The sequence below is a fragment of the Panicum hallii genome, chromosome 9 (assembly GCF_002211085.1).
Source record: "Panicum hallii strain FIL2 chromosome 9, PHallii_v3.1, whole genome shotgun sequence".
NCBI lineage: Eukaryota > Viridiplantae > Streptophyta > Magnoliopsida > Poales > Poaceae > Panicum > Panicum hallii.
In genome coordinates, this window is record NC_038050.1 from 16,551,929 (window position 1) to 16,568,035 (window position 16,107).

At 56.4% G+C, this 16,107-nt stretch overlaps 1 protein-coding gene across 1 annotated transcript; it reads left to right on the forward strand.

Annotated features, from left to right (window-relative positions):
- Positions 1-7,637: 7,637 nt before the first annotated feature.
- Positions 7,638-8,744, forward strand: LOC112872873 (BTB/POZ and MATH domain-containing protein 2-like). The gene has a single exon (XM_025935909.1). The coding sequence runs from the start codon at positions 7,638-7,640 to the stop codon at positions 8,742-8,744; it is 1,107 nt and encodes a 368-aa protein (XP_025791694.1).
- The last annotated feature ends 7,363 nt before the right edge of the window (positions 8,745-16,107 follow it).

Genomic DNA, 16,107 nt, shown 5'->3' on the forward strand with positions numbered 1-16,107 from the left:
ACACTAGGGAAGGGTCCCAAGATATCCAACCCCCATACGGCAAAAGGCCAAGAGGGAGGAATCATCTGCAGTGCCTGGGCTGGAGTGTGTATCTATTTTGCATGGAACTGGCATGCCTTGCAGGACCTTACCAACTCAGCTGCATCCTGGAGCGCTGTCGGCGAGTAAAAGCCATGCCGGAACGCCTTACCGACCAGCGTGCGGGATGAAAAATGACTTCCGCACTCGCCTCCATGGATCTCCGCGAGCAAGTCGCGGCCCTCTTCCTGGGTGATGCACCGCATGAGGATGCCGTTGGCGCCACGGCGGTAGAGATCCCCTTCTACCACCATGTACCGCTTAGCCATCCGGACTATGCGCTCAGCAGATGCTTGGTCTTTAGGAAGGAAATTATCTTTCAGGTAGTCCCGGACCTTAGAGATCCATGCATCGGGACCTCCCTGAGAAACTGGGCGCGGCCCCCTGAGGTCTTCGGGACCCTCGAGGGAGCACACAACCCTTGGCGGGTTCCACGGATGGAGCACCGCCGGGACCGCTAGCTTCGAGGTGCTAGTCCGACCCCCTTCGCCCAGGTCGGCAGGCTGGGCGGAAGGCTTCAACATACGTCTTTGGAAAACACCCTCCGGCACGGATGCCTAAATCGATGCCCTCGCGGAGAGTGCATCAGCCGCTGAGTTGCCTTCGCATGGAACATGTTGCAATTCCAGCACATCGAAATCCTTCTCCAGCTTCCTCAAACGGATGAGGTAGGCTGCGAGCTGGGGATTGTTGCAGCAACACTCCCCCCGGACCTGCCTGATGACGAGTTGGGAGTCTCCTTTGACTAGAAGTTCCCGGACCCCAGGGACAGAGCCGCCGTAAGTCCAAAGATTAAGGCCTCATACTCCGCCATGTTGCTGGTGGCCCCAAAGTCGAGGTGCACCATGTACCTCACTTGCTCACCATGTGGGTCGATGAGGACCACGCCTGCCCCTGCCTTCTTGTTGCGGGCGGACCCGTCGAAGAAGAGCGTCCAGTGGGGTCCGGTGAACACTGGATCCCTAGCTTCCTGACGTGGGGGGTCCGACCCATGGTCCGGACCTCCTGGGACACTTGGTGCTGGTGTCCACTCCGCAACGAAGTCAGTAAGGACCTAGCTCTTGATGGCATGGCGTGGCTGGAAGTTGAGTTAAAATTCAGCGAGCTCAGCTGCCCATTTGGCGATGTTGCCCGTGGCGTTGGGATTGTGGAGGATGGCCCTCAATGGGTAGGAGGTCACCACCACAATCTTGTGGGCTTGGAAATAGTGACGGAGTTTCCTGGACGCAACAAGTATAGCATAAAGGAGCTTATGCGTCTCGGGATACCTGGCCTTTGCCTCATGAAGGACCTCGCTGACGTAGTAGACCAGCTTTTGGACGGTCCTGACTCTGCTAGCCGGACTAGATCCTTCTCCTTGAGCTGGGGACTCGCCGGACCCCAGGTCGCTAGGTGTTTCCCCGGATCGGAACCCGGCCGGACCCTCCGAAGCAGGGCCAGTTGTTAGACTGGTGGAGGCCGGACCTCCTTCTCCTGCAGGAGGATCCACAGGGGCCCCCTGCGGGAGATGCTCGGACCTCTCTGTGACCAGCACCATGCTGATCACTTCAGCCGTCACTGCAAGGTAAAGAAATAGTGTCTCACCTGGGTCCGGGGCGACCAGAACCAGCAAGGAGGTGAGGTACTACTTCATCTCCTGGAAGGCTCGTTCTGCCTCTTCAGTCCATGCAAATGGACCGGACCCCCTCATCAACTTGAAGAAGGGAAGGGCCCTCTCCGCCAGCCTCGAAATGAAGCGGCTGAGGGCTGCAAGAGACCCCGTCAACCTCTGCACGTCCTTGAGACGCGCTGGGGGCCTCATCGCCTCGATTGCCCGGACCTTGTCCGGGTTTGCCTCGATCCCCCGGTGGGAGACCAGGAAACCAAGAAGCTTTCCCGCCGATACGCCAAAGACGCATTTCTCGGGGTTAAGCATGGTGGAGGTCGCGCGTAGCTTGTCGAAGACTTGAGCTAAATTTTCTAGGAGGGAATTTGATTCTCTAGTCTTGACAACGATGTCATCAACGTACACCTCAACTATATCTCTAACCAAATCACCTAGAGTGATGTTCATTGCACGAGCAAAGGTGGGTAGAGCATTAAGAAATCCATAAGGCATCACTATATAACAATAAAGACCATCCAGTGTTACAAAAACAGTATGCTTCCTATCATCCCTAGCCATTTTGATTTGATGAAAACCAGAATAAGCATCTATGAAGGACAGCAAATCACACCCGGAGGTGGAGTCTACAATCTGATTTATTCGCGGAAGTGGATAAGGGTCTTTTGGACATGCTTTATTAAGATTGGTGTAGTCGATGCACATCCGAAGCTTTCTGTTAGCCTTCGGGACCACGACTGGATTGGCCAACCACACTGGGCGGTAGACCTCCTCGATGAAGCCAGCCTGCAGCAGCTTGCGGACCTCTTCACAGATGAAGTTTTGCTGCTCGATGGACTGCTTCCGTGGCTTCTGCCGGACCGGCCTAGCATCAGGGTGGATCTTCAGATGGTGCTCAATCACCTCCTTAGGGATCCCGGGCATCTGTGACGGGTCCCAGGCGAACACGTCAACATTTGCCCGGAGGAAAGCGATGAGCTCGCTTTCCTATTTCTCTCCCAGATTCCCACCGATGCGGGTGGTCTAGTAAGCCTCCGCTCCGACCTGGATGGTCTTCACGGGAACATCGTCCGTATCAGACGGACGGACCTTTGGTGTCTTGGCCAGAGCCTTGGCACGCGAGGTTGAGGGGTCGGACCCCTGGGCGCCAGCTGCGGGGGCAAGTCCTGTTGCCAGCGTGTGGAGTTTTTCAACCGCCACGACGGCAGCGGCCCGGTCGCTCTGGACGGTGAGGACGCCTGCTGCAGAAGGCATCTTCAGGACCAGGTACCCGTAATGGGCAACGGCCATGAACCGGTACAGGGCCGGTCTGCCGATGATAGCGTTGAAGGGGAGGTTGACTTCCGCAACTGTGAACTATAACGTTCTCAGTGCGGAAGTTGTCCTCCGTCCTGAAAGTGACCGGCAGGGAGATGTTCCCTACCGGGTACACGGGATTTGGGCCCACTCCGGAGAACGGGCGCGACGGAGCCAGCTTGGACTCTGGGATCTGCAGGTGCTTGAACGCTGCATAGCTGATGACGCTGAGGCCTGCACCCCCGTCGATCAGCACGTGGTGGAGGCGGACGTTCGTGATGGTGGGTGCCGTGACGAGCGGTAGCACACCAGCGGCCGCCATGTTCTCCGGGCAGTCAGATGGCCCGAAGGAGATGGTGGTGTTCTTCCACCGCTGGTGGGGCGCCGCCTTTGGTGTCCCTGGCTTCACCGAGAGGACCTCTCGGCGAAGGGTCTTGACGTCCCACCGGGAGACGAGCTCCGAACTGCTGCCATACATGACGTACAGCTTCTTGCGGCGCTCATCACCACCGGACTTGGAGTCGGACTGGTGGAAGAGACCCTTGAGGTCTTTGTTGGGGGTTTGATACCCCAACTCCCTCTCCATCGGGGCTGCGTCGGCATCGGAGGCTTTCTCCCTGCCGGACCGCCGCGGAGGGGAGGAGCCTTCCCTAGAGGCTTGGTCGCGCCTCTTGCTAAGGCGCTCCGCGAGCTTCTGGATCTCGCGGCACTTGGCGCTATGGCGAGCCCCAGGATGAACAGGGCATGACTTGGGGTTGGTGCGCTGTTGACGTGGGTGCTTGCCTCGGGAGTTCTGGCCCCCTGTCGTCGCAGCAGCAACGGCCGGACCCCCGACCCGTGCCTTGTCAAAGCCACGGTTCTTCTTGTTCTTTTTCTTGCCGCTGCCAGGGGCAGCGACACTGGGCCCGCTTGTCTGAGCGGGTCCTGCCTGAGTTGCAGAGTGCCACGCACGGCCTTCTGCAGCCCTGGCACATTTGTCCGCCAAAGCGAACAAGGTGGTGACGGTTTCCACCTAATGAGTCGCCAGCTTCTCCAGCATCTTCTCATCACGGACCCCCTGGCGGAAGGCCGTGATGATAGACGCATCGGAGATACGCAGAATAGTTCCACGTACCTTGGTGAAGGCCCGGAGGGTTTCTCCAGGTTGTTGCCTCACGTCGTGAAGGTGGGCCTCCACACCATGTTGCTGGTACGCACTAGCAAAATTTGCCGTAAACTGTGCGCAGAGCTCACCCCAGGATTGGATGGATCCCGGAGTAAGGTTCATGAGCTAGGTCCGGGCTGGCCCGATCAAGGCTACATGAAAGTAACTTGCCATGATGGCGTCGTTACCTCCAGCCGCCGTGATGGCGGTGATGTAGACCTGCAGGAACTCTGATAGGTTGGTGGACCCGTCATACTTTTCCGGCAGGTGCGGCCGAAACTTGGATGGCCAGGCGACCGCGCGAAGGTGGTCTGCGAGCACTGCGCAGCCCACCCCGGACATCGGTGCCTAGACAGGTCCCTGCGGCGTCGATGCTACCGCAGCAAGTTCGGCATCGAGGTCACGACCCTCGATGTTGAGCCGGCGACCACGCACCCGCTCAATGGAGACACGGGCGTCCTCTCCCGCACGTCTGCGGTTGAGCTCTGCCCGGAGGTCCTCGGTCCGTGCACTCCTCACTGATGGTGAGTGCACAGAACCGGATGCGCCGCCCTGACGACGGCGTTGCCTGGAAACAGACCCCCCCTCCCTCGCTGAGCATGGGGAAGCCTGTGCTAGGTTGAGGAGGCGGTCGACGTCGTCACGCCATTGCCTCTGGGCGTCGGGCAAGGCTGCCTCACCAGGAGGGTTGCGAAGCAACTCCCTGGCTGCCATGAGCGGCCCATTCGGTGCAGGCACCGATTGGGCCATGGAAGCCCGCTCCGCAGGGCGCTGCAGAGCAGCACGCGCGGCCCCCCTAGATGGGGGACGGCGTGAGGCGTGTGGCGTCGAGGACGCCACTTCCTCACCCAGCAGGAGGTCGTGATGGCCGTTTTCCTGCGCCATTGCGGTCTTGAGCTTCGACCAAGCGCAAACCAAACCTAACTTCCCCTACCTGGCGCGCCAAATATCGGAGAAAATCTCCAGCCGGGTGGCGGAATGCACCTGCCTAATCCTAGTTAAGGATGGGTTTAGAGGGGACTTAGGAGCGCTTGATCAATGGGCGGATGAATGCAAGAAAGACACAAGGATTTTAGAGTGGTTCGGACCGCCGGAGCGTAATACCCTACGTCCACTTGGGTGCTGTATTGATTGTGGAAGCCTGGATTGAGCCTGAGCTTGAGATGTAAGGTTGGACTCCCCTTTCTAATGGGTGCACGCTCCCTTTTATAGTCCAAGGGAGGTACTTACACTGAGTGGGGCCCCGACAGGTGGGCCCGGCCAACATGAGCTTGTTCTATAAGATTTTTGGAGATGCCCCTTCTAACGAGTACACTCTCCCTTTTATAGACTAAGGGGTGCGCTTACACAGTGCGGGGCCCCGACAGGTGGGCCCAACCAACAGGAGCCTGTTCTACGAGAGATATGGAGATCTTCATCTCCAACTCCTCTCCGTGGTCCTCGCTATCGGGAAGTTGATGTGTGTATCTACAGCCAAGATATGGTCGTGTGCCGCCTTGCCGGCACAGTGACTGCTGTCAGTGTTACCCAACAGTGGAAGCCGTGCTGCCACTATTGGGTTAGGACCCTTAGACAGACGCAGAAGCTGCGCTGACCCTGCCGCGCCGTCGCCTCAGCGTGCACTGTTACCGCGCACGCCTCAGCACACCTGCAGCAAGCCATCATTACTCACGCGCGCGGCGCCGTGTCGGGACTACACGCCGTCTGCCCGCGCACAGAGCACAGTGACGCGCCGTCTCGGTAACAGACAGGCTTACCATGGTGTCAGCCTACCTGCCCCGTGTGTGTATCAGTGGTAGGCCATACTTTTGACTTGGGCGCGCCCAACCCACCTACCCGCATTTAATGCGGTAGTTGGGCTGGAGTCCCGTGAAGGACCTTCTGCCACGGGCATGTGGCAGGACCAGCCCTGCTCCTGCCGCGGAGGCGGCACGTGGCAGCACCGGACCCCTTCCCGGGGGGAGGGGGGTCTGGGCCCCCGAGGCTGGTCGGAGCGGTCAGGCCCGTGGAGGTCTGGCCCTCTCACGTGGCGGCCCCGGACCTCCCTGGGGAGTCCGGGTCCGTGGGGGCCACCCGAGAGCATCCCTGCCCTCATGGGCACGTGGAGGCCCCGGGCCTATAAGAGCACGGGGGAGGTCCGGAGACCATGATCCCAGCTGTCAGGCCCGGGCCGTATGCCACGTCACCGAGAGGACGAGGAGGAGGTTACGGATAACCTATCACCCGTCCTGATGGCCACCCTATCAGAAGACTCTCTGACGGGTTATCGCACTCTCCTGTGAGGCGACAACGAGACGCTAAGGGTTTGGGCACCATAGCAGGAGGTACCCCTGTCCGTATGTACCGACACAGACTAAAGATTAGTCCCTAGATCCAAATACCCGTTGGAAGATCGTGCATAGAACTGCTAGTACTTGAACTTGGCGTTGTGGCAGTCGATGAAATCATCATCTGATCCCACTGAAACGGATAACTCTTATTGCCACTTATATTTAGGGCGTGTTTGGGAGCTAGTTTTTTAGAGTGGAGTACTTCCAAATAGGCCCTTAGTACCCTCATCAACATGCTCTAGAGCTCTTCCAGAATATGTAGGGGCAGCTTCTACTTAAATGATCAAAAGCCTTCATTTGCCTTTACACCACTCAGATTCAGTGGGAAGATCGATCAGGAACTGGAAGCATGCCTCCTTGAGCCCTCAGCAATGGTGCTGCTCAGCTAACGCCATGCAAGATGGTCGCTGGCGCCTGCCGAGTCCTTATTGATGACGAGCTTGCTCAGCTTCTCTTCTCAAATCAGCTTCAGCCTCTCCAGATTATACCTGTCAGCCACGACAAGTAGATGTTGAGCCATTGCAGAGCCACTTCTTGCTGATCAATACCCAGATCATCAGGGAACGTGTCGGTATACACGAAACGGAGGAGAAACCTGAACACTTATGCCTCCATGTCATCCCCGCGAATGACCCCTGCGGGCCGGGGTGGGGTCGGTGCCCTCCTTCATCGGGCCAAATAGCTCCGCCCTGAACACCAACGTCCGGGCTGCGATCGAGAACATATCTGTGGACATCGGCGCCGAGAGGTAGCTAGACGGAGATGAAGGTGGCGTAGTTGGGGTTCGGGTCGTTGGGATAGTAGTGGACGCGCAAGGAGCAGGTGCGCGAGTACGCCTTGGTTTCCAGCAGGTACGGTGGTGCCAGGTCCCCGTCCTCTCGACGATGGTTGAACGCAACGGGGCACCCAAGTCGTCGTCGTCGTCATCGGTGGCGGACGTCGCCACGGCGGCCTGATTGGAGCGAGGGTTTTGATCGGAGAGGCGGATGGTGGGACGGAAGCCAATCTGGTGGCGTGCGTGGCTTTCCTTCGCTCGATCGGCGATCGCATATGGAAATGTGCGAGCGGAATAGGGGCAAAACCTAGCCAGGCGCGTGAAAAGCCTCGCGCCGCCAGGACATTGCTTTCGCCTCCCCCAAAACCACCAAAACCCCTTGGATCCAATCCATCGACTCCGGCCGCCGCCATGCCGCCCCTGCCAGCACCGCCGTGCACCACCGCCGACGTGTGCACCACCACGCGCTCCGCCATCGTCGCCGGCACGGTGACCGGGCACCACCTGCTGGACGTCGAGGGGTACTCGCGCACCAAGGAGCTGTTCCCCAACGGCACCTACACCAACTCCCTCCCTTTCACCGTCGGCGGCCGGTCCTGGCACATCTCGTTCTACCCCAATGGCCGAAACCCCGGGAGCGCCGACTTCGTCTCCATCTTCCTAGGGCTCGAGATCGACCAGATCTGCGCCGAGCCCGTGGCGGCGAGGGTCCAGTTCAGCCTGATCGATCGGGCCAGGAAGCCCGTGCCGTCGCACTCCCGGGCCACGGAGCTGCACGCGTTGTTCCACTCCACCGACGGCTTCGCCTTCGGCTTTCCTCAGTTCATCAAGAGGGCCGACCTGGAGAACTCGGAGCATCTGAAGGACGACCGCTTCACGATCAGGTGCGACATCACCATCGCTAAGAAGCTCCGCAAGGAGCGGAGGAGGGCATTGTCCCGGTTCGTCGATGTGCCGCCGTCTGACCTGCACCAGCACCTCGGCGAGCTCCTCGCGTCCAAGGAAGGCGCCGACGTCACGTTCCACGTCACCGGCGAGACGTTCCAAGCGCACAGGGGTGTCCTCGCGTCCCGGTCGCCGGTCTTCAGGGCGGAGCTCTTCGGCCCGATGACGGAGGGCGGCGCCGCGGCCGTCGTCGAGATAGACGACATGGATGGGCAGGCGTTCAGGGCCCTGCTCGGGTTCGTGTACACCGATGCCTTGCCGGAGGACATGACCCCGGAGGAGGAAGCTGTGATGTGCCAGCATCTGCTTGTTGCAGCGGACAGGTACGGCATGGAGAGGCTGAAGCTAGTGTGCGAGGACAGGCTTTGCCGGCATGTCACCGTGGGCTCCGCGGCGACCATCCTGGCTTTGGCCGAGCAGCACCGGTGCCATGGGCTCAAGGAGGCGTGCTTCCAATTCCTCGAGTCCCCGGCTGTTCTCAATGCCGTAGCGGCCGCCGAAGGCTTTGAGCATTTGGCTAGAAGCTGTCCCTCTCTTGTGAAAGATCTAATCTTTAAGATCACTGACTGTTGAATTCTGGGGAACGAACACAGGTTAGTCGAGCTGAAAGGCAAACTATAGCTAAAAAGGACCTACAGTTTGCAGGAAAGATGGTTCTTGTATACTGTTGATACATGCATTATGCTAGTTTTGCGTAGATCTAGCTCTCAGAAGTTCCTGTATTTCCTCTTTGAAAATCTCTCCAAGGTCTGAATTCACCTTTAGCTGTCCCTATTGGCCATTTTTTTCTAGCTTATTATTTTGTGGCAGTTTTTCCAAGAATACTTCTCATCGATCAGTATTATCCGGACTTGCAAGGTGAGACCGTGCTTAATTATCTGACGGCAGCAGGCAGAGGCCTGCATGGCATGGTTGTGTGCTTGACATGCTCCAAGCTGATTGACGACCTTACATGAACAAAGTGACCATTCCTGAGAAAACATTTTGCTTCCTGAGTGTACGTGACGTTTCATTACACAGAAAAGTGGAACGCATCAGCCATTATCTGTGGCTTGAGCAGGTACGTACTACTGAAAAACGATTTTTCAGAACATGTAAGATACTAATTGTAGAGATAGGTACGGTACCCACTCCTGCTCCGTAACTACAAATAGTTGTTTGCAGAAGCGGATAACGTGTCCACCCTTGTAAATCCATTTGTAGGGATGCGTCACGCCGTTACCCACCTCTAGAAATCGATTCGTAGGAGCATCATGCCATGACCCGTCTCTACAAATCAATTTTCAGAAAATAAAAAAGTTGAAAAAAATTGAAAATAGCAAAATAAAAAATAAAAAATATCCAAGCCAACCGGCCACCACCACAAACCCCTCTACTGTAGAGCTACAATTTTTTTTGATACAATATGCACACTGCTTGCATCAACCGAGGTTCGAATCGCTTACCTCAAGTTTAGCCCGAACCCTACTCTCCACCATGTTACATAGTCACTTGCGATTCTATGAGGTTCTTTTGTACCAACTCTTAAATCAATTTGTAGAAACGGGTGACGCCATCACCCGCACCAAGAAATTCATTTTCAGAGGCGGGTGACGCCACATGAAAATATTTTTCTATTTTATTCCAAAAATTCATTTAAATCTTTAAATATAGCAAAACAAATTAAAAAAGTGAAACTTTTACACTATGGTTATTGCGAACTATAGATGCAGAAAAATATGCTAAGTATATTTCAGTGTATATAAAGATTAAGATTATGGAAACCTCAAATTATGATTTGAGTTGTATGAGATACTATATAGTCATAGCCATGTGTAGGGTACAACTATTGACGGGTCCATGGACTTGGGGTCCCCAGAGGGGCACCAGGATTCTAGCTAGAACAAAACAATGCCTGGAACAAACAACCGTCCACGCGGGCCGTGACTTCAACTAGGGCGCCCAGGCCTGTGGTCCTGACCGGATTGCCGGTCGGGAAAAACCCGTGTCCCCGACCAAGGGATTGACCGAGGCCTAGGTCCATACCACGGTCCTGGACCGAGGCACCAACCAGACTCCGCCGTGCATATGTCACTATCCCCGACTGACGGGGTTGAGGACTAGCCGGACCTTGCACACTGATCGTCCCTGGAAGCAGGTGCTGAGGATAAGGATGGGCACGCCGGAGTCAACTTGCCGTACAGGCCAACCACTCGCTCCACGGGGGTTACAGTCCCCTCTGTTGCCACAGTGGGGGACACTATTCCAGCTACCCGTCCTTGTGAAGGGACGGGGCGCAACATCATCATAACCTAGCGGACATGCCTCCATCATAACGGAGCGACGAAGCGTAGCGCCAAGGACGGAGCGTGGCTACCGTACTGTACTTATCGTCGCGCACTCGTCCTTTGACCGGCGGAGCATGACGCACAGGGACAAGATAAGATGGCCACCCCACGACGCAGGACTTGGACGGTGATCATCGGAAGGCCCTGACTAATAGAATTCACGGTCCCGACTGATAGAGCTAGCGACCCCGACCGGCGAAGCAAGGAACACTCTTTCTTTCTCCCTCACTCTTTCTACCTTTGGTTCCCCTGTATTGGAGAACCCCGATGGACTATAAAAGGGAGGGTCATCCGCCTAGGAAAGGCATCTCGACCATACCACATCATCCATTCGCAAGCTTGTAACACTCCAGACTCTCGCGAGCACCTAGGCTCAAGCAATACAACCGATTGACCCCGACTGGACGTAGGGCACGATTGCCTGAACCAGTGTAAATCTTGAGCTATTGTGTGCTAGGCCACCTCTGATCACGACGCACGATACACACTTCGAGTAGGTTTAGCTGTCGGCCATTTTCCAAAACCGACAGTTTGGCGCCGACCGTGGCGATTGGCATCATGCGTCCACTGTCCCGGCGATCGAATGGCCTTCATCTCCGACACGTCCAGCCTCACGAGCCTGAGTGATACAATTCTCTTCGGCTCGTTGGCGTTTCCCACGGCCCCACGCACTGGGCTGTGGGAACCTCCCGCCTTCGTGCCCTTCCAGGCTTTCCTCTTCGGAAGCTTGGACTTCGTTGCCGATCATCTCAGCACGCTTCACCTCCATGAGGAGGTCACTCCACTGATGTCACTCGAGGGAGACACTCCCTCGACTGAGCTGCTAGCTGACCTCGACATTGAGGCGCTAGCGCGACACATCGAGCACATGCTCAATGCCAACCCCTCAGCAAGTGACGTGGACTTGGTCTTGTTCTCACTGCACAACTTCTTCCGTCAGCTCTCTGGGGGACCCTGTTGTTCCCACCGCACTATCCACATAGTCGCTCCCCGTTTAGCCTCATGAATGCCACGTGCATTTATGCCAGGGAGCTCTGGAGAGCCGTTCCGCAGCCCTCATCCACGACCGAGTTCGTGGGCATGACGGGGTATGGTCCCGCCTCATTCCACAATCTCTTCTCCAACAACGACACCTGAGCGAAGGGTCAAGCATTAGCGACCTGTCGCCCCTTGGCTGTCCCGCGCTGTGGGAATGCACCATGGCGGACGTGCAGGGCGACGGACGGTCCCGGTGGAGACGAGGATACGCACACCCCACCGGACCCACGCGCGCAGGCCCTAGCTAACGCCCAAGCACATGGCGAGACCTTATGCCAGAAACGACAGCACCAGCCGCCGCCCATGTTGGTGCACCCCTGGCGCAACTTCGAGCTGAATGCTCGTAATGTTGCAAGTGGCACGTGGGCACGCGCCCATCAAGTCCAGCAGGCCATCATCGCGGACGCCAACGGCCCCCCGCAGTTTGCGCAGGCCGGGCAGAACATCACCGCCGCAACGATGCTCCTACGCAACTTGCCTGAGCCTACGAACCCTCAATAGCAGGAGCTCCACCGCAACATCCAGACGTTGGTGGAGCGTGCCGATGTGCAGCGTGGAAACCTCCGCATCACGCCACCGGCATGCGGCCTCCTGCCCAGTCGGGGGGGGGGGGGGGGGGGGGGTTGGTGGGGCCAGGCTCGCAGCAGCCAAACACCTAAGTCCACTAGCAGCAAGGGCGTCCACCATAGGCGGGAAGGGCATCCACCATAGGCGGGTTGTGATGCCACGGTTGTGCCGCGCCCCGACCCAGCACCCACTGCGTAGTGCCCCCCGGTCTGCGGCCGACTCGGGCCCAACTATGACACTCGCAGCGTCATCCGTTCATGGCAACTGGCCCGCCATGGCGCCAATGTCGACCGAGCCATCGCGAACACGGCTGATGCCCAGCGACTCGAGGGGGAGCACGAGGAGGCACCCCCAAGCATGGTGGCCGACCGTGCGATCAGGACGGGGACCGGAGCCCTAGTCCGGATGACCCGAGCCCGCGGGCCTCCGGTCATCGCATCCAGAAAGCACCATTCCCACCACGCTTCCGACCGCCCACTAACATCGCCAAGTACATCGGGGAGACGAACCCCACTGCATGGCTAGAAGACTTCCGACTCGTCTGTCGAGCCGGAGGAGCGGATGATGATTACCTCATCATCCAATACATCCCCATCTGTGGCGGGGAGTACGTTCGAGCGTGGCTCAAATTTTTACCGCCCAACAGCATCTGTAGCTGGGCGAAGCTCAAACAAGTCTTCATTAGGAATTTCCAAGGGACGTACGTGCGAACTGGAAACTCCTGGGACCTCAAGAGCTGCACACAGGAGCCAGGCGAGTCCCAGTGGGACTACATTCGCTGGTTCTCCAAGCAATGCAATTCCCTCCCTAACGTCGTCAACGCAGATGGATTAGGCAGGGCTCAATGTTCGGCATTGAAAAACAGGCGGCTAGTACCGCTGCGGCGCATTTATTGCGCGGTTAGACTAAGGCAACCCCGATTGACCCACGGTCACAAAGGGGAACCCCCCGTACGCTGCGTTTTCCTTGTAGTTGAGGCAGTGCGATGCGACTTTTCATTCTGGCAAAAACACAGCACACCAAGAGTAGCGTGTTCATATTTAAACAAATCGCGAAGTCGCTCAAGGGCCTCTGATGAGTGCAAGGACACGGGGTCCCCAGCGGGGCCACTTCCCACCAGTATTCTGGCTGGCCCAAAACAATTCCTGGAATGAACGACTGTCCATGTTGGGACGTGACTTCAACTAGGGCGCCCAGGCCTATGGTCCCGACAGGACTGCCGGTCAGGAAAAACCCCGACCCGCGTCACGGCCGAGGGGATGACCAGGGCATAGGTCCATACCACAGTCCTGGACTTAGGCACCGACCGGACTTTGCCGTGCATATGTCACTCTCCCTGACTGACAGGGTTGGGGACCAGCTGGACCTTGCATACTGACCGTCCCCGAGAGCAGGTCCTGTGGATAAGGGCGGGCACGCTGGAGTCAATTTGGCATGCAGGCCAACCACTCACTCCATGGGGGTTACAGTCCCCTTTGTTGCCCCTCTGTTGCCACAATAGGGGGATATTATTCCACCTACCATTCTCGTGAAGGGATGGGGCGCAACGTCATCATAACCCAGCGGACACGCCTCCATCACAACGGAGTGACGGAGCGTAGAGCCAGGGCGGAGCGTGACTACCGTACTGTACTTATCATCGCGCGCTCACCCCCGAACGATGGAGCATGACGCATAGAGACAATATAACCGTGTGTTTGGTTAGGGAGCGAGTCGGAGCGGAGCCGCTCCGCTCCATTTTTCTACGTGTTTGGTTGTAAGCAAGCAAGAGCGGAATGGCTCTGGGAGCGGAAAGATCCGAATATTCCGTTGATATGCGGAACCATCCCGCTCCCCAGATCTGACCGAACGCGAGCGCTCATTTTTCCTCTCCCGCGCGTGTGAGATAGGGGCACCGCTCCTCTGTTCCCCCCGCGCGGCCACCGCGCGCCGCCCCCCGCGCGGCCTGCCCCCGCGGCCACCTGCCCCCCGCGCGGCGCCCGCCCCCCCACCCCCGCCGGCGGCCGCCTGGAGCCCCCCGCCCGCCGCCCGCCAAGTACCCCCCCCCAGCGGCCTGGAGCACCCCCAGTGCCGGCGGCGCCCGCCCCCCCACCCACCCCCCGCCGGCGGCGTCCTGGAGCCCCCCACCCCCCCCCCCGCCCGCCGCCGCACGGGCCCCGCCAACCCCCCCCCACCCGGCCGCCCGCCGCACGGCCCCCGCCAGAGCCCCACCCGCCGGCCGGCGGCGCCCGCCCCCCTCCCCCCACCCACCCCCAGCGCCGGCGGCATGGCTCCTCTGTTTTTGTTGATGATCTGTTCGGTTTCAGTGAAATAGGTGGTAAGCTCACCCTAACAAATGAGAGTAACCACACTCATCTGGCTCTCCAACCAAACACAGAATGGAACGGTTCTACTCTAACGTACTCTCAAACCAAACAAAAAATGGAGCGGCTCCGTTCTTCTTACCAAACGTAGAACGGAGTGGCTCCATTCTCAGAAATTGGAATGGAACCATTCCATTCAAGTTGGCTCCCCAACCAAACGGACCCTAAGACAGCCACCCCACAACACAGGACTTGGACGGTGGTCATCGGAAGGCTCCGACTGACAGAGTTGGCGGTCCCAACTGACAGAGCTGGCGACAACGACCGACGAAGCAAGGAACACTCTCTCTTTCTCCTTCACTCTTTCTACCTTTGGTTTCCCTATAATGGGACCCCCCCTTGACTATAAAAGGAAGTGTCATCCGTCTAGGAAGGCATCTCGATCATACCACATCATCCACTCGCAAAGTTTGTAACTCCCAAACTCTCACGAGCACCTGGCTCAAGCAATACAACCGACTGAACCCCGACTGGACGTGGGGCATGATTGTCTGAACCAGTATAAATCTTGAGTCATTGTGTGCTAGGCCACCTCCGATTATGATGCGCGATACACACTTCGAGTAGGTTTTTCGAGTAGGTTTAGCTATCGGTCATTTTCCAGAACCGACAACTATTAAATGATCTTATGATTCTAAAAAGTCTTAAATGAATAATATATAAACTATAAAATTTTAGATCTTACCACTACAACTTTAATATGGAGCTACTCTACATCCTAAGTTGTTTGAAAAAAAAATCAAAACTTCTAGATTTTAATATTAGGGAACTTATAATAATTCTTTGGACTACTAAATGACCTTAAATGAAAAGTTATCAACTATTAAATTTTAGGTCTCATCAACCTCTATAATTTTGATATGATTCACTTCATCCGAGATCATTTGAAAAAATTATGAATTTATTTGTACGAGGTCATACCATCACCCGCCCCTGAAAATTATTTTTAGGAGTAGGTCATGCCATCGCCCGCCCCTTAAAAACGCCGTCACCTACCACTGGAAATCGCTACCATTTCCAGTAACAGGCGACACCCGTCACCCGCCCCCTAGAAATGCTATTTTAGCGGCGGGTGATGGCGTTACCCGCCCCTAGAAATGGTGGTCATTGCTAGAGGTGGGTGACACCATCACCCGCTCCCTAAAAATATATTTTCAAAGATGGATCGGATGCTACATTAACCCCACTTCTTTTATTGAAGCGGAATACCTTTTGGGCCGCATCTGAAAAAACGAGATGCTCCTGCAATATTTTTTTAGTACGCACTACTCAGACAATGCTCGGTGAGAGTAAAGGGAAATATTTGTTGTTCAACCACATCTTAAGGTGGGGCTATGAAAAGTTGGATTATGTTATGGTCGCCTTCACAATGCTTATGATTTGCACTTGAAAATAGAAAAGACATCTGCTGCATCAACAACTCATTATTCTAGAGTAGTGTGAGACGGTGAGCAAAGGGAGAGAAATTATTTTTTATACACGATGACTTGACCTTAAACATAAGGTGCACCGTAGGATTTCTTTTTATTTATTGCTAACTTACACTATGTATAATGTGCACCACAAGATTGTATTCATTACTTAAGGTTATCTTTTTTTAAAGGCAAGAGCAATGGCTGTGGCTCACAACACCTTAAGGTG